Source organism: Elephas maximus, chromosome 3 (assembly GCF_024166365.1).
Source record: "Elephas maximus indicus isolate mEleMax1 chromosome 3, mEleMax1 primary haplotype, whole genome shotgun sequence".
Classification (NCBI taxonomy): domain Eukaryota; kingdom Metazoa; phylum Chordata; class Mammalia; order Proboscidea; family Elephantidae; genus Elephas; species Elephas maximus.
The window spans coordinates 22,067,699-22,086,808 of record NC_064821.1 but is presented as its reverse complement, the minus strand read 5'-3'; the positions used below and the strand labels follow the sequence as shown (position 1 = coordinate 22,086,808).

General features: G+C 39.2%; 1 protein-coding gene and 1 pseudogene across 1 annotated transcript; both read left to right on the top strand.

Annotated features, from left to right (window-relative positions):
• Positions 1 to 19,110, top strand: part of LOC126074056 (olfactory receptor 7G2-like) — a 678,546-nt pseudogene that overhangs the window by 141,462 nt on the left and 517,974 nt on the right.
• LOC126071050 (olfactory receptor 7G1-like) lies at positions 6,672 to 7,610 on the top strand. Its single transcript, XM_049875353.1, has one exon. It carries the CDS (start codon positions 6,672 to 6,674, stop codon positions 7,608 to 7,610), a length of 939 nt encoding a protein of 312 aa, XP_049731310.1.

Below are 19,110 nucleotides of genomic sequence, written 5' to 3'. Positions count from 1 at the left end.
CTCTGCTCAGTAGTAGCTGTTTGACATTCGACAATTTGCTTCCAAGTTCAGTATCCTCATCTATAAAGTTGGCATAAACATCTTAGTTCATGTGTTAGAGAAGGTTTGAGACACCTCAGCTTTATCAGTGACACAAACAGGGTCAAGCATTAAAAACAATTATCACTCCTAACAAGAGTCTCAGAGGTAGAATAGGTTCAGGCACAGAACTACAGTGGTGCATTTTCTCTCTTCACACGTTGGCTTCTTGCTGAGGTTGTTCTCCTCATGATCACCAAAGGCTGCAGCAGCACATAGGTCATCTCAGAAACAATAAAAGGACAGAAAACTGACTGCCTCTATTTGGTCTCTTTGTAACAGAGAAATAATCTTCCCAAGGAATCATTTAGAAGACAGCCTATACTATCAGCCTGGTATGGGACATATGAACCTTCCAAAACTAATTACCAGCAAGAGAAATTTCATCACTATGGGAGGCTTAGACTAAACCTCTTATTGGGAAAGTCTGATGTGGAGTCAAGCATCATAGTGACTACAAGTGCTTACTGTAATGTCACTACCTGTCTGTCACTTTGTTGTACTGTGATGGCTTGCATGTTGCAACAATGCTGAAAGTTACGCCACCAGTATTTCAAACATCAGCAGGGTCACCCATCATGAACAGGTTTAAGCTGAACTTGCAGACTAAGACAAACTAGAAAGAAAGGTCTAGTAATCTACTTCTAAAAATCAGCCAATGAAAACCCAATTGAGAACAGAACATTGATCTGAGGGTTCAACTCACTTACTTTGGATGCATCACCAGAATGGGCCAGTCACTAAAAGACTTTGTGTTGGATAAAGTTGAGGGACAGCAAAGGCCAGGAAAACCTTCAAGAAGATGGGATTAACAATGGCCACGACAATGGACTAAAACATACAAGCCACCATGAAGATGACACAAGCCTGGGGAGCATTTCATTTGGTTTTACATGGGATCCCAATTAGTCGGTGCTGACTCAGTAGCAACGAACAACAACAAATGCAATGCCTGCCACCTAATGAGTACTGAAATAGTGTACCCAATGAATGTGAGCCAGCACAACTTTATTCCAGGTCTGGCATTCTCATTCTGGTCCTTTCTTTCCTGCTACTTTCACATATTTTAAACACTTGCTTCAGCACTTAGGCCAGCAGAGCACCTTTAACTGTTAGCCCCATTTGGGAGGGCCTCAGTAGAAGAGAGCCTGGGTACTCAAGGTCACACCTCCTCCCAGGGTTGTACTCAGTGTATGATCAATACACGCTTTAAAGGCCTGACTCTGTTCCCCAAACTGGAATAACTGTGAAGGGCCATTCCAGCTACAGAGCTCCCTCCTAATCTCAAGAGTGCATCCCAACTCAGTTTCTCCCTCTGCCCAATCCTTCTTTGTTCCCTTCTCCTTCACAGGTGCTGGTCCAAGAAGTACTCCCTAACAAACCTTTGGCATCCTAATCTCTGCTTTCCAGGAAACCCAATCTGATGCAATTAGAAATGCATGACTTAGGTGGTGATAAGTGTTATGGAGAATATACATCAGGAGATAGGGTAAGAAAATATGAAGGTGTTGTAATTTAGGTAGGAGGGATGGAAGAAGCCTCACTGAGAAGTTGACTTCCAAGTAAAGGAAGAATGAGAGTGAACACCGGTAGTATGGAGAAAGAACCAACCTTGCACTCATGGAATTAAACCAAATTTGACAGAAGTATTACCTTTTCTCATTCATTTCTGGATTTGGTTTTTTGAAATTCTGTTAGCATTTTACAGGAGTGAGAGCAACTTGGTATTTTCATTCTCATTTATGACTATTTTTGCTATAAAAGTTGTCTACTATGAAATAAATAAAATCCTTTTCCTTAAATTCTCTGAAATAACTTTAATTTTGTCTATATTCCTGATCGTGTATTCTGACTTCCCATTTCTTTCTGAGGTCAGTCCAATCAGACTCTTGCACCTGCATGCAACAGAAAGTGCTTCTGAGAGTCACCAAGGTTCTCTACCTTGTTAAATCCAGGCTTCAGTTCTCCATTTCATTTGTCACCTACATTGACTTAGTTTAGTACTTACTGGAAATTCTTCACTTGGTGTAATACATTGGATAACAGCCCAAAAGATATCAGGTCCTAATGTGTAGACCTTGTAAATTTTACCTTATTGGAAAAAAGGTTCTTGGCAGATGGGATTAAGTTATGGATCATGTCCTGGATTATCTGAGTAGACCCTAAATATAATAAAAAAAAATATCCTTATGACAGAGATGCAGAGAGAGATTTGACTCAGATGGAAGGAAAGATAATATGCCCATGGAGGCTTGGATGACATGGTGGGGTCACAAACCAAGGAAAACCTAAAACCACCAGAAGCTCAAAGAGATAACAAACAGATTTGTCTGTAGAGTCTCTGGAGGGAGCAGTACTCTGCACAAATCTTGATTTCAGAACAGTGAAACTGATTTCAGACTTCTGTCCTCCATTTCTGTTGTATTATGCTGCCAAGTTTGTGCTTATCTGTTACAGAAGTCACGGAAAATAATACATTTGTTTTCCAGCACTCTACATTGTCTTGGTTTTACTCCTACCTCACTGGATACTAGTTCTCAATTTCCTTTGATATGTCTCTCTCATGTTCACAACCTCACACACTGGAGTGCCTTAAGGCGCAGTCCTAACCCTCTTTTCTCTAGCTACCCTGACTCCTTTGCAACAGCATCCATACTCAAGGCTTTAAAAGTTGTCCACATTCTGTTGTTGTTGTTAGGTTCCCTCGAGCGACCCTATGTACAAGAGAAAGAAACACTGCCCAGTCCTGCTCCATCCTTGCAATGGTTGTTTTGCTTGAGCACATTGTCGCAGCCACCAAGTCAATCCACCTCAATGAGGGTCTTCCTCTTTTTAGCGGACGCTGTACTTTACCAAGCATGACGTCCTTCTCCAGGGACCGGTCCCTCCTAATAACATGTCCAAAGTATGTGAGATGTAACCTTGTCGTCCTTGCTTCTAAGGAGCATTCTGGTTGTACTTCCAAGACAGATTTGCTCATTTGTCCATGGTATATGCAATATTCTTCCCCAACACCACAATTCAAAGGTCAATTCTTCTTTGGCCTTCTACACTCCACTCTAACAACTACAGTCTACACTGCACACTCTAGCAACTTTCAGATTTATGTCTGCAGAGAGGAACATTCACCTGAATCCCAGGCTTATACACAACTGCTCACTTGGCATCTCCATGTAGTTGCCTAACAGGCACCTCAAACTCACCAGACCCAAAACTACAAGCCCAGCATCATCTTCTATTCCTCTCCCTTTCTTACCTCCAGTGCCCAATTTTTCAGAAAACCCTGTTGTCTATACCACCAAATATATCCATAATCCCACCAAATATCACCACCTCCACCATTACAACCATGGTGCAAGCCACCATCATTTAGGATTATTAGGCCATCCTGCACCTGCTCTTTCCATCAGTATGCTTTTTGTATGATTTGCCTAACACTACTTCTTTGATCTCATCTTTCTATGCTCTCCATCACACATTCCATTACAGCCTTGCTTGCTTGTATGTTCTGAATCATGATTTTTTTTTTCTGAGTATACTTTTATTGGTTATTGTTTTTGCGTTATTATTCTTCCTGGCTATATAAATTACGACTTGCATATTCTCTTTGAATGGAATGATTTTTCTCTCTCTCTCTTTTCTCACTGATGGGTTCATTCTTTCTGTCTAGCAGGTTCACAGTAGCTCTCACCAATCACCAACACTCAAGTCCTGAATTCTATTTCCTGCCTTTTCCTGTTGGTAATAGTGAGAAAATCACAAATCCAGCCACTAAGACAGGAGGGAGCTTGGTTCAGTTTCTCCCTGAAGGCTCTTAAGAAACTTTCAGTTGATCGAAGTCCGCAGTCATAAGCCAAGCAATGTCCACAATTCCTGTGTTCACTCACACTTCTCAAATCAAGTAGCACCACCTCTGACCTTGGCTTCAAATACCTACTCATTTTCCAGAACATTTAGCCCTTATTACCTGGAAAGAGCAATCATCCAGCTAAAATTTCTTGCTAAGGCCATAAATTTACAAAGCCCCTTGGTGCAGTCTACTTATAATTTTGTGTTTGAATTCTGATTATGGTACCTGGAAAATTTGTCTTGTTTTTGTTGGTTATCACTTTTGCATTGTTTTTCTTCCTGGCTATTAAAATTATGACTGACAGATTCTATTTGAATGGGGAGATTCCAGAAAAATTTACATTTTTTCTTTTTGAACTCACTGTCCTTTCTTATGTTCTTATTATGTCATATTTTTGAAATGAATGAGGTTAATATGAAGAGTGACAGTATGATGTCATCTTGTCTCAAATTGTTTTCATATAATATGTTGGGAACCCTGCAGATTAACAAACAAAATTCATATGGAAACAATTAATGTGTAGTAAAATAAATTGATAAACACATAAAATATTGAAATCATTAAAGATAAAGTCTTTTAAGTGAATATTCAAATGGAATACCATCTGCATCTATTAAATAATGGTTGTCATCTAACTAAATCTACTGAGAGTATGGATAAACCTGCATAATAGTGCCTAGGCAGTGACATTGCGATTTCTCACACCATTAAAAATCAACAGCCAAGACATCAACCCACATTCCACTAATGTGAAGAAAAATGTACACCAAAATTATTGGGACACACAGGAAAAGTTGATTATGAAATTTTAAAAAGGAAGTAATAGGTCTATCTTCAGTGAACACAGTCAGAATTGATCACAGAGAATAGCTTAAAACATGCTCTATAAATATACAGAATAAAGATTAAGGATCAGGATGCATTCAATGACCCTTAGAAAGTAACAATGCTATATTTTTTTGCATTTTACAGTAGCTTAACTATATTCCTAAATATATATCGTTTGTACCCTCATAAAAAAAATAAAAATTATTATTTTTATTTTTTTTCATACATACATTAAAATCTCACAGCTAAAATTGAATTCAGGCTTTCTAATGCCATTGGTAAGATAGAGATGATTCCAGTTGTACTTAAAAAGACTGCAATGCAATTAGAGAAGTATAGTATATCCATGTGTGCAAGGTATGTAATCTGGAGGTGAGAGAAATAGGTAGAGAGAGGTAAATGGCATGCAGATGGTCCCCCAGGGGCTGAGAATCAGCCATACTGAATTCTACCTTATATTGTCTTGGTCTTTAAAGATTTGCAATGTCCTGGGATCAGAATGACAAGAGAAGTGTTCGGTTAATGAGGAGCTTTGGATATTGAGCCCCCAGGGACATAGAGACCTCAAATAGTCTGCCTGTGACCATCTCACTCAACAGTCCCCCTCCAGTCAGGAAGCAGCACACCTGAGACTCCACCCACAGATGATCCTCTTGCCGTGGAGCCTGGCGCCTCCCTTGGTCCCTCTGCCTTTCCTAAGGAAAGCTCTTCCATCTACACCCTCCAACATCCAGGGCAAATGCCAAGCGTCATTTCTCGGTGATGCCAGCCAGGTAACCCGAATCCCTTAGTTAATGTTTGGAAATGAGGACAGCTGTTTTAATACAGGTTCACCCGGGAATGTTGCATGTGACAATAGTATGTGCATGAAAAGATTGGAAACAAGTCACCCCTCATCTCCAACCTGTCTCCCATCTTCCTGACATGTTTTCTTATATCTTTGCACCGATATCAAGGAGTAGACATTCTGCTAGCATCCTCCTCTCTCTCCACAATGGCAACAACAATTTTCCTTCTGAACAGAAATCTGCCCCTTCTCAAGCATGATGACCATTTTACAATTTTCTGACATTTACTAGCATTCTTGTGTTGGTTGAGGAGGTTTTATCAACATCACCTTGTTTTCTCATTCCTGGCTCTTAACACACATCTACATTACAGGTTTCCCTCACTATCCAAAAGTAGAGCGTTCCTATGAAACTTATAAGCTGAAATGGCATGAAGTGAGGAAGATTACCATTAATTTATATGAGAAAAAATTTTCAGCATTCCCAGACCCAAAAACTAACCCACCAAATAATACATATAACCTAAAATAACACTAACATACAATGTTCATGGACACAGTTCAAAGCTGTGGCGTTTTATATTGAGATGCTGAGTGTAGTTCCCAGGGAAGGAGCTTGGCCCTGTGACTTTGGCTGTTCAGGGTATGCACTGCCTCTTTAATGGCTTACCGTAGAACAAACACTGAATGTGAAGAAAACAGATACTAATGTGGATTTTTCATAAAAGTGAAGCTGGATAAAGTGACCTTTCAAAAAGCGGGTGATACTCTTATTTCTGTTACCCAGTTCTGACCTCTGGGGAAACACGTGGTGTCCAAGACAGACTCATCAGGCTGCCTCCTCTGTGTATTTTTCTCTATAAAATTACCAAATATTTTAAATGAACATAGTGTAATTAAAAAAAAAAAAGACCACCCTTTCATCTCTTTTAAAACAAATAAATATTGACACTCTGCTATATCAGCTCCTGGTCTTTTTTTTTTTTTTAACCAAATAATATGCACACAGACAGCACCACCTTTGTATTCCTGAATTCCACTCCATCCCTCTCCTTCCCATCCCGAGATGCTGCTTGCTGACATTTGATTGTAAGTCACCTCTTCTTTTCCATCAGATTCATCAATAATATGGAACCTAGAAACCAAACAGGAGTTTCAGAATTCCTTCTCCTGGCACTGACAGAGGATCCCAAAGTGCAGCCTCTCCTTTTTAGCCTGTTTTTGTCCATATATCTGGTCACTGTCCTGGGAAACCTGCTCATCCTCCTGGCCGTCAGCTCTGACCCCCACCTCCACACCCCCATGTACTTCTTTCTTTCCAATCTCTCCTTTACTGATATCTGTTTCAGCACCACCATGATCCCAAAGATGCTGGTGAACCTCCAAGCACAGAATCAGAGCATCCCTTACGCAGGATGCCTCACCCAGGCCTGCTTTGTCCTGATTTTTGGTAGTTTGGAAAGTTTTTTCCTTTCGGTAATGGCCTATGACCGCTATGTGGCCATTTGTCACCCACTGAGATACACAGCTATCATGAATCCCCACTTCTGCGGCCTGCTGATTCTAGTCTCCTTGCTCGTTAGCATTGTGGATGCCCTTCTCCACAGTCTGATGTTGTTGCGACTGTCCTTCTGCACAGACCTGGAAATTCCTTACTTCTTCTGTGAAGTTTTTCAGGTCATCAAAGTTGCCTGTTCTGAAACCCTCATCAATAACATCATCTTATATTTTGCAGCTAGCATACTGGGTGTTCTTCCTTTCTCTGGAATCATTTTCTCTTATATTCAAATTGTATCTTCCATTCTGAGAATACCTTCAGCAGGTGGAAAGCATAAAGCTTTTTCTACCTGTGGGTCTCACCTTACAGTTGTTTGCTTATTCTATGGGACAGCTTTTGGTGCGTATATAAGTACAACATTTACACACTCTTCCAGGAAGACTGCAGTAGCTTCAATGATGTACACTATGGTAACTCCCATGATGAATCCCTTCACCTACAGCCTGAGAAACAGAGACATGAAGGGAGCCTTGAGGAGAATCATCAGGTGCACACCTGCTTTTCAGTGATTATATTATCTACATTGGGTTTGGATTTCTAGATCTCTAGATTTTTTCATCAAACCACAGATGGCTGCAACAGACTCAGCTGTCATATCCAGACATCATGCTCAGAGATACCAAATAGACTGTCCCCAGACCTATTGTTAACAGAGGACTTATTATTAATAGACCTTTCCATAAAATCAATACAGAAGACATCTACTTCCATCTGATCACTGAGAATAGTATCATATCCATTTCTAACGAAAGTTCTGTTTGGGAGAAAATAATTACTGTGAGAGCTTTAGATTGACAATGTAGAGTATGTTTTCTGTTGGGAAGTTAACTCCTATATCCACTACAAGCACTTAATACATTGCCTGGCACCTAATACTTGATAAAATTTAACTAGGACCACAGTGTTCTATATGTTGCCTTAATATATAAGGCTTATTTTTGCTTGTTCTCACATATTTTCTACTTTCTCCAAAGTTTTTTTTTTTGGTTTACCATTATTGTAGTATCTATTAGCACGTTTTTCTCATCTTAGTAATTAAGTCAAATGAATAATTGTTGAGTAGGCAGGGTGGAGCTGGTAGTCTGTTTTGGAACCACATTTGCTTTGATCCTTAAAAAACCAAAAACAAAAAAAATATTGATCAGCACGTATATGAGATGTTACTTTTCTCCTTAGTCACCTTATTTTGCAGTTTTTCTTTCTCATCTCTGGTGAATCCACAGAGGCTAAGTACAATTATTAGAATCATTGAAGTCTTAGGGGATTGGCTGTACTCTTAGGAATCTCATACAAATGTTTGTAATGTATATTTATGAGGAAAAGAATTTTTCTATGGACATGAACTTTATTTTAAGGACGATGTATAGAATGTGAAATAGAATGGGACATAGGGGAAGTTGGTAGGCTTAGGGAGATCACTTTTCCACAACTACAAAGAAGCAGAGCCATCTGTCAGATCGTCTCTGGGTGTTGGGGTGACAACAAAACAAATCTTGTAGGAGAATTAATGATGTGGCTGGAGAGACTTCTGATCACCACTGATAGTTGGCAGAGGGATTGTGTCTAGCACTAAATCAGGAGGTCAGCTCCTCACCAGACACACCAGGTATATTGTAGTGCAAAGTTGTCTCCCTTTATGTTCATAAAACACTTGCAGAGATGAGTCTCCTGAGGCCTTGTTCATACTGTGGGTTTCTATACCTCACCCAAGACCTATTTTGATATCTGGGGAGTCATCTGAAGGATGAACATTCTAAGTAATTACTTCTTTGAGATTCTGATGCATGCCGAAGTTTCGGAAGTACGGCTTTAATATTAGATGATAGAGAATGGGTTTAGAATCTAGAATATGAAAGAATCTGGAAAGTGGAATCTTTTCAATTTTACTTATTATTAAAATATCATATGCGAAGTACTGTATGAAATGTATCAATAGTTCTTAAAGAATAGTAGTATAATGAAAGCTTATATACCCATGACCTGGGTTATAAAATAATGACATCACCATATAATTCAATGAATACTCTCCCACTCTTTTGCCCTGTACCCTCCTGGTGGCAAACACTATCTTGAAATCTATATTTATTGCTTTCTCTGAAGTTCTTGTATTTTGTTGAATCTTATTGTTATCGATTTAATTGTGCCTCCTAAAAAGATAGGTTGAAGTCTTAACTCCTGTAAATGTGACTTTGTATGGAAATAAGATCTTTGAAGATATTATGTGTTAACATGAGGTCATACAGTAGTAGGGAACATCCTAAACCAATATGAGTCGTGTCCATATAAAAGAGAAGATATTGAGACAGAGAGTCAAAGAAGGAGGAGGTCATGTGAAGACAAAGGAATAGATGGAGTTTTGCTGGAGCTGCAAGCCAAAGAGTTCATAAGGATACCAGAAATTGGCATAGACAAGAAAGGATCTTCCCTCAGAGATTCGGAGGGTACATAGTCCTGTTGACAGCCTGAATTTGGACTTTTAGCCTCCACAACTTTGAGGCAATATTTTCTTTTCTAATTTTAAGCCTCCCATTTTGTGGTAGTTTGATACTGCAGCCTTGTATAATTCTTATTGTTTTAAGTGATTCTAACTCATAGCGACCCTAAGTGACAGAGTACAATTGTCCCATAGGGTTTTTTAAATTAGTTTTTATTGTGCTTTAAATGAAAGTTTACAAATCAGGTCAGTTCCTCATAAAAAAATTATATACACCTTGCTAAAAAAAAAGACTTCTAATTGCTCTCCCTCTGATGAGATAGCACAGTACTTCCCTCCCCTCTCTCTCCTCGTGTACATTCAGGTAGCTTCTGACTACCTCTACCCTCTCATCTCCCCTCCAGACAGGAGATGCCAACATAGTCTCATGTGTCGACTTGATCCAAGAAGCTTGTTCTTCACCAGTGTCATTTTCCATCCCCTATTCCAGTCCAATCCCTGTCTGAAGAGTTGGCTTTGGGAATGGTGCCTGCCCTGGGGTAACAGAAGGTCTGGGGCCCATGGCCTCCGGGGTTCCTCCAGTCTCAGTATGACCATTAAATCTGGTCTTTTTATGAGAATTTAGGGTCTGCATCCCACTGTTATCCTACTCCCTCAGGGTTTCTCTGTTGAGTTCCCTGTCAGGGCAGTCATCAGTTGTGGCCAGGTACCATCTAGCTGTTCTGGTCTCAGGCTGATGTAGTCTCTGGTTTTTGTGGTCCTTTTTGTCTCAGGCTCATAATTATTTTGTGCCTTTGGTGTTCTTCATTCTTCCGTGTTCCAGGTGGGCTGAGACACATTGATGCATCTTAGATGGCCGCTTGTTAGTGTTTAAGACCACAGAAGCCACTCTCCAAGGTGGGATGCAGAATATTTTCTTAATAGATTTTATTATGCCGATTGACTTAGATGTCCCCTGAAACCATAGCCCTCAAACCCCTGCCCCTGCTATGCTGGCCTTTGAAGTGTTCAGTTTTTTAAGGAAACTTCTTTGTTTTTGGTTTAGTCCATTTGTGTTGACCTCTCCTTTATTGTGTATTGTCTTTCCCTTCACCTAAAATGAAACTTATCCACTATCTAATTAGTGAATGCCCCTCTCCTCCCTCCCGCCCACCTCCCTCTCGTAACTGTCAAAGAGTATTCTCTGCTTAAACTGTTTCTCCAGTTCTTATAATAGTGGTCTTACACAATATTTGTCCTTTTGCAATTGACTGATTTCACTTAGCATAATGCCTTCCAGACTTCTCCATGTTATGAAATGTTTCATGGATTCAACATTGTTCTTAACTGATGCATAGTATTCCATTGTGTGAATATGCGATAGTTTATCCATTCATCCATTGATGGGCACCTCGGTTGCTTCCAATTTTTTGCTATTGTAAACAATGTTGCCATGAATATGGGTGTGCATATATTGCTTCGTGTAAAGGCTCTTATGTCTCTAGGAATTATTCCAAGGAGTGGGCTTGCTGGATCTTTTTTTATGGTAGTTCTATTTCTAGCTTTTTAAGGAAGCGCCAAATCAATTTCCAAAGTGGTTGTACCATTTTACATTCCCACCAGCAGTGTGTAAGTGTTCCAATCTCTCCACAGCCTCTCCAACATTTACTATTTTGTGTTTTTTGGATTAATGTCAGCCTTGTTGGAGTGAGATGGAATCTCACTGTACTTTTGATTTGCATTTCTCTAATGGCTAATGATTGAGAGCATTTCCTCCTGTATCTGTTAGCTGCCAGAATGTCTTCTTTGATGAAGTGTCTGTTCATATTCTTTGCCCATTTTTTAATTGGGTTATTTGCCTTTTTGTGGTTGATATTTAGCAGAATCATGTAGATTTTAGAGATCAGCCGCTGGTCAGAGATGTCGTAGCCAAAAAGTTTTTCCCAGTCTGTAGGTAGTCTCTTCGCTCTTTTGGCAAAGTCTTTGGATGAGCATAGGTGCTTGAATTTTTAGGAGCTCCCGGTTATCTGGTTTCTCTTTGGCATTTTTAGTAATGTTTTGTGTTCTGTTTATGCCATGTATTAGGCTCCTACCATTGTCCCTATTTTTTCTTCCATGATCTTTATCGTTTCAGACTTTATGTTTAGGTCTTTGATTTATTTTGAGTTAGTTTTTGTGCATGGTGTGAGGTATGGGTCTTGTTTCATTTTTTTGCAGATAGATATCCAGTTATGCCAGCGCCACTTGTTAAAAAGACCGTCTTTTCCCCGATTAACTAATACTGGATCTTTGTCAAATATCAGCTGCTCATATGTGGATGGATTTATGTCTGGATTCTCAATTCTTTTCCATTGGTCTATGTGTCTGTAGTTTTACCAGTACCAGGCTGTTTTGACTCCTGTGGGTGTATTATATGTTCTAAAATCAGGTAGAGTGAGGCCTCCCACTTTGTTCTTCTTTTTCAGTAATGCTTTAATTATCCGGGGCTTCTTTCCCTTCCAAATGAAGTTGGTGATTTGTTTCTCCATGTCATTAAAAAATGTCATTGGAATTTGAATTGGAATCGCATTGTATGTATAGATGGCTTTTGGTAGAATAGACATTTTTACAATGTTAAGTCTTCCTATCCATGAGCAAGGTATGTTTTTCCACTTATGTAGGTCTCTTTTGGTTTTTTGCAGAACTGTATTGTACTGTAGTTTTCTTTGTAGAGGTCTTTTACGTCTCTGGTTAGATTTATTCCTAAGTACTTTATCTTCTTGGTGGCTACTGTAAATGGTATTGATTTGGTGATTTCCTCTTTGATATTCTTTTTGTTGGTGTAGAGGAATCCAACTGATTTTTGTATGTTTATCTTGTAACCTGATACTCTGCTGAACTCTTCTATTAGTTTCAGTAGTTTTTTTTTTTTTTTTTTTTTTGCGGATTCTTTAGGGTTTTCTGTGTATAAGATCATGTAATCTGCAAATAGAGATATTTTTACTTCTTCCTGACCAATCTGGATGCCCTTTATTTCTTTATCCACCCTAATTACTCTGGCTAGGACCTCCAGCACAATGCTGAATAAGAGTGGTGTTAAGTGGCATACTTGTCTGGTTCCTGTTCTCAAGAGGAACACTTTCAGAAGCTCTCCATTAAGAATGATGTTGGCTGTTGGCTTTCCATGTTGTTGTTGTTGCTAGGTGCCAGCGAGTTGGTTCCAACTCATAGCGACCCTATGCACAACAGAACGAAACACTGCCCGGTCCTGCACAATCCTTACAATTGTTGTTATGCTTGAGCTCATTGTTGCAGCCACTGCGTCAATCCACCTGATTGAGGGTCTTCCTCTTTTCCGCTGACCCTGTACTCTGCCAAGCATGATGTCCTTCTCCAGGGATTGATCCATTCTGACAACGTGTCTAGAGTATGTAAGACACGGTCTCACCATCCTTGCCTCTAAGGAGCATTCTGGTTGTACTTCTTCCAAGACAGATTTGTTTGTTCTGTTGGCAGTCCATGGTATATTCAATATTCTTCGCCAACACCACAATTCAAAGCCATCAACTCTTCTTTAGTCTTCCTTATTCATTGTCCAGCTTTCACATGCATATGATGTGACTGAAAATACCATGGTTTGGGTCTGGAACACCTTAATCTTCAGGGTGACATCTTTGCTCTTCAACACTTTGAAGTCCTTTGCAGCAGATTTACCCTATGCAATATATCTTTTGATTTATTGACTGCTGCTTCCATGGCTGTTGATTGTGGATCCAAGGAAAATGAAATCCTTGACAACTTCAATCTTTTCTTTGTTTATCATGAGGTTGCTCATTGGTCCAGTTCTGAGGATTTTTGTTTTCTTTATGCTGAGGCATAATGACTTTGTATAAATGCCCTTTATTATGTTGAGGAATTTTCCTTCTATTCTTATTTTGCTGAGAGTTTTTGTCATGAATGGATGTTGGACTTTGTCAAATGCCTTTTCTGCATCAATTGAGAAAATTGGGTGGTTCTTGTCTTCTGTTTTATTTATACGGTGGATTACAGTAATTGTTTTTGTAATATTGAGCCATCCTTGCATAAATGGTATAAATCCCACTTGGTTATAGTGAATTTTTTTTTGATATGTTGTTGAATTCTATTGGCTAGAATTTTGTTGACGATTTTTCCATCTATGTTCATGAGGGATATAGGTCTGTAATTTTCTTTTTTGTGGTGTCTTTAGCTGGTTTTGGTATCAGGGATATGCTGGCTTCATAGAATAAGTTAGGGAGTATTCCATCCTTTTCTATGCTTTTAAATACCTTTTGTAGTAGTGGTGCTAACTCTTTTCTGAAAGTTTAGTAGAACTCTGCAGTGAAGCTGTCATGGCCAGGGCTTTTTTTTGTTGTTGCTGTTGGGAGTTTTTGGATCACCTTTTCAATCTCTTCTTTTTTTATGGGTCTATTTAGTTGTTCTACCTCTGTTTGTGTCAGTTTAGGTAGGTAGTGTGTTTCTAGGAATTCATCCATTTCTTCTAGGTTTTCACATTTGTTATGGTACAATTTTTCATAGTAATCTGACATGATTCTTTTGATTCCAGTTGGGTCTGTTATGATATGGCCCATCTCATTTTTTAATCTGGTTATTTGTTTCCTTTCCTGTATTTCTTTAGTCAGTCTGGCCAATGGTTTATCAATTTTGTTAATTTTTTCAAAGAACCGGCTTTTTTTTTGTCTTGTTAACTCTTTTAATTGTTTTTCTGTTTTCTAATTCATTTAATTCTGCTCTAATTTTTATTATTTGTTTTCTTCTGGTACCTGGCGGTTTCTTTTGTTGCTTTCTTTCTATTTGTTCAAGTTGTAGGGACAGTTATTTGATTTTGGTTCTTTCTTCTTTTTGTATGTGTGCATTTATTGATATAAATTGACCTCTGAGCACTGCTTTCTCTGTGTCCCAAAGGTTCCGATATGAAGTGTTTTCATTCTCATTGGATTCTATGAATTTCTTTATTCCCTCCTTAATGTTTTCTATAACCCAGTCTTTTTTGAGCAGGGTATTGTTGAGTTTTCAAGTATTTGGTTTCTTTTCCCTGGTTTTTCTGTTATTGATTTCTGCTCTTATGGGCTTATGGTCTGAGCTATTACCCGGTATATGAGCATACGAGTCCATTCACTATTCTTGAATAGAATCAGCTCAGGTGTCCTGATAGTGGGTCACCTAGTGTGTGGTGTAGGCTCTCACCTACTATCTTAGAGGAGTAGTGGTGATGGTTGTATGCACCAGTTTCTAGTAGCAGCAAGGGGTCACACACTCCAAGGAGGGCAGGGTGCTCACAGCCTTCCCCCAAGTGCCAGTGAGGAAGGAGCCTCTATGTTCTCTAGAGCACTGTGGTGGGTGGGCTGTACAGCTGTACCTTAGGCACCCAATGCTTGTACCTCTAAAGATTGGTAGGTGTCACTATCCTCAGACCCCTTTAGCAGGTGGCTATGTGGTGTGGATGGAGTCTCAGCCCTCAGTTCCCTGCTGTGGATCAGTGAGGGCTCTGTTTAATAGGTAGAGCCATATTAGACCTCCAAAACTTGTCTTTCCACTTCTAAGCTACAATAATTACAGTCAGATCTCTAAAAGAATTGCTTTTGTATTAAAATAGCCACCTGGTTCCGTATAGGAGTGATAGCCAAAAACTGTGTCTCTTATGCCTGGATGGAGCTGGTTCTGTACTGTTACTCCAGTTTAGAGAACTCAGGAAAGGATTTTTTCCCCGATTGTTAATTGCTGCTTTTCCCAGGTCAGGAGAATGGGTTAGAAAGAAAAAAAAAAAATCCCACAGAGCACTTCACTCTCTGGCTCAGGGAATTCCAATGTTAATGAAGCCAGCTGGGGCAGGGAGGGGAGGGATCAGATAGATTGGAGAGAGTAGCCTGGTAAAGTAGACAAAGTCACTTTTGTTATTTGGTGAGGACTGTTTTATCTGACATTCCAGAGGGGTGTGTAGACTGTGTGTGCTGGCTGGGTCCTGCCAAGATTGCCCCAGGGGGTTAGGGCTGCCTCCCGTGCTTGCCTTGACTCAGGAAGCCACAGTCAGCCTCACCACTCTGGCCCCAAAGCTCCGCAAGGGCTCAGGTCTGGGGCGTGGCTAGCGAGGCTCTGGAACTGGTCGCTGCTTCAGCATGAGATTCTCGCTCCCCTGTCACTCAGATCAATTCCTTAGTTCTGTATTTGATGGTCACAATTCATAGATTGTCATGTATGTAATCGATTCACTTGTTTTTTCAAGCCTTTGTTACAAGAGGGATCAGCAGAAGCTTCTGCCTAGTCAGCCATCTTGGTCCCATCCCCATAGGGCTTTATTGGCTGTAATCCTTACAGAAACAAATCACCATGTCTTCCTGTCACAAGGCTTTTGGGTGGTTTCAAACCACCATCCTTTTGGCTAGAAGCCAAGTGTTTAATCATTGAGCCACCAGGACTCCTTTGGCACACCTATGGAATTGCCACTAATTAATTGTACTTGCTCTACAAAACTGGCCATATGATTCAAGATAGTTGTTTTTTCACTCCTGGGTGTATTCCTGTCTAATTTATCAATTTCACTATTTTTAAACTTATTAATAGTGAAATTTCAATGAATGAATTACGTATCCTGATTGTGCTTTTGAAATTCAATCATGTTGCTGTGTGTAATTGTAATTTATTTGTTTCCAATGCTGTATATTTTTCCATTGTGTATGGTGACATTACAAAATATGTATTCCTTCTGATGTTGATGGAAATTTTGGTAGCTAATTTTTTTTTAATTTGCTATTAGGAATAAATCTGTTTGAATATATCCTTATATGTCTCTTGGTGGAAACTGGAGTGAATTTCATACCTGGGGTGGAATTTTGGGGTGTGGGGAAGTACCTACTCTGCTTTGAGAACTTCCAAAGAGTTTTCTTCAGTGAATGAACCAATATAAACGTCCGTAAGAAGTTCCTGATGAGCCATATCATTGCTGATACATTTTCCCTTATTCTATTTAGTGGATGTGAAAATTATTTCATTTAGATTATTTCATGACATTTCTTTTATTGATGAAGCCAAGCATCTTCTCACATATTTAAGAGCCATTTATTTTTCCTCTTGAGGAAATTTCCTTTCTGGCATTTCTATTGAGTTGTTTATCCTTTTCTTACTAATTCATACCAATTCTTTATACAACCAGTAAGTAAACCTTTGTCAGTTATATGCACAGCTATTTCTTCTTTGGATGAATGGATTTTTTTTTTTTTTTTTTTTTTTTTGCATATGAACATAGGTGCTTAGTTTTAGTATAGTTTTATTCCTCCCAATTTTCCTTAATGGATTGTGCTCAACAGATCTAATTTTTGAAACTACTAATTACCTTAGTCTAAAGAATTTATAATTTTTCTTTTACTTTTGAAGCCTGGACCCACCTGTAATTTATTTTTGCCTTTCCTATGATGCAGGAATTCAAATTCATTTTTATGTTGCAGAATCTTTTATTAAATAATCCATCCATTCACTGAAATGGCACTTCTGCGATAAATAAAGTGTCCTTTTATGTGCTGGTCTTTTTATGGACTGTCTCTTTATCAATAAGTTCTTTGTATCTATGCATGTACTCCAATTGCAGTTCTTAATTATTTTAACCTAACAGTCAGCTAGGAATACATTTGTTGTCATAACAATTTCCAACCTTATTCAGTTAGAACCACAGACGTATCACAGGTTGAATGCTTTCCCGATAATTTGCAATTTACCACAAAAATCTTGACAGCAAAGAGCCATAATTTCAACTTACGGTGTGTAATATGGAAAAAATAAATATACTGAAGCTAGTAGTCTGGAATTAGGAAAAGTTGGAAAGCAAATGTCTGTTACATACTCAGTCCATTTTGATTACAAACACTGTATTAGAAAGTGCTGAATACTTTTTCAGAAAAGACATCAACATTCAATGAACCACATTTAGAATTAGCTTTTAGAATCTGTATTTTTAGGGTACATTTGCTATACTATCACTTGTAGTCATACAAGATATATATCAACAAAATAAACGATCTTTTAAGCCTAAACATGGTATCAGCCTTCTTGATATTGTTATTAGAATAGGGGTGCCTTCAAATATGCTTAAAGAAAGAAGACTAGAATTCATTAACAGAAGGGAGGTTTGTCCACATGTGCCAAGGGCCTGAAAAGGGTGTGAGCAGGAAGAATTGGGGTGAGAGGATGACATATTCCTGGTGTGTGTATGGGAATTATCCAATGTAAAGTGCTTCCTTCTTTGAGCCTTGTTCCTTAAGGATTTGGAATACTCTAAGATCAGAATGGAGCCCTGGTTGCACAGTGAGTAAGAGCTATGTCTGCTAACCAAAAGGTCCACAGTTTGAATCCACCAGTCGCTCCTTGGGAACCCTATAGGGCCATTCTACTTTGTCCTATAGGGTTGCTATGAGGCGGAATGGACTAGGCGGCAATGGGTTTGGTTTGGTTTTGGAAGATCAGAATGATAGCAAAAAACATTTACTAATGAGGAACTTTGGCTATGGAATGCTCAAGGGCCATAAAGACTGCAAAGAGTACACCTTTGACAACACATTCAACAGCCCTTTCAAGGTCCATGGACTGTGCACCTGAGCCCTGAGACAGTCCATATAAAGACCAGCACATAAAGGGATGCTTTATTTATTGTGGAAGCGCCATTACAGTAAATGGATGATTTAATAAAAGATTCTGCAACATAAAAATGAACTTGAATTCTTGCATCATAGGAAAGGCAAGCACCTGTGCACATTTCTCATCCTTGTAAAACCCATAATTATTTTTTTTTTAATTTTACCATGGTAAAATATATATAACAAAATATTTGCCATTTAAACCATTCTTAAGTATGCTGTTGTTATTGTTAGGTGCTGTCAAATCAGTTCCAACTCATGCTGACCCTTTGTACAACAGAACAAATCACTGCTGAGCCACCCTCACAACTGTTGCTATGTTTGAGTCCATTATTTCAGCAACTGTATCAATCCATCTCTTGAGGGTCTTTTTCTTTTTTTTGCCTACATTAAGTATGATGTCTTTCTCCAGGGACTGATTCCTCCTTATAACATGTCCGAAGTATGTGAGATGTAATCTTGTCATCTTTGCTTCTAAGGAGCATTCTGGTTGTACTTCTTTCAAGACAGATTTGTTCGTAGCCCATGGTATATTCAATATTCATCACCAACACGACAATTCAAAACTGTTAATTCTTCTTAGGTTTTCCTTCTTCATTGTCCAGCTTTCCCATGCATATGGGCAACTGCAAACTCCATAGCTTGGGTCAAACTCACCTGGGTCTTCAAGATGCCTGTGTTAGCCATCTAGCGCTGCAATAATAGAAATATGACAAGTGGATGACTTTAACAAAGAGAAATTTACTTTCTCACAGTCTAGCAGGCTGGAAGTCCAAATTCAGAGCATGAGGTCCAGGGGAAAGCTTTCTCTGTCAGTTCTGGAGGAAGGTCCTTTTCCTCAATCTTCCTCTGGTCAAGGAGTTTCTCAGGCATAGGCAAGGGCCCCATGTCCCAAAGACACACTCTGCTCCTGGTGCTGCTTTCTTGGTGGTATGAGGTCCCCCTGTCTCTCTG

Bases quoted from the DNA above. Each gene is read 5' to 3' on its own strand.
- LOC126071050 (XM_049875353.1), top strand. From the start codon at position 6,672: ATGGAACCTAGAAACCAAACAGGAGTTTCAGAATTCCTTCTCCTGGCA.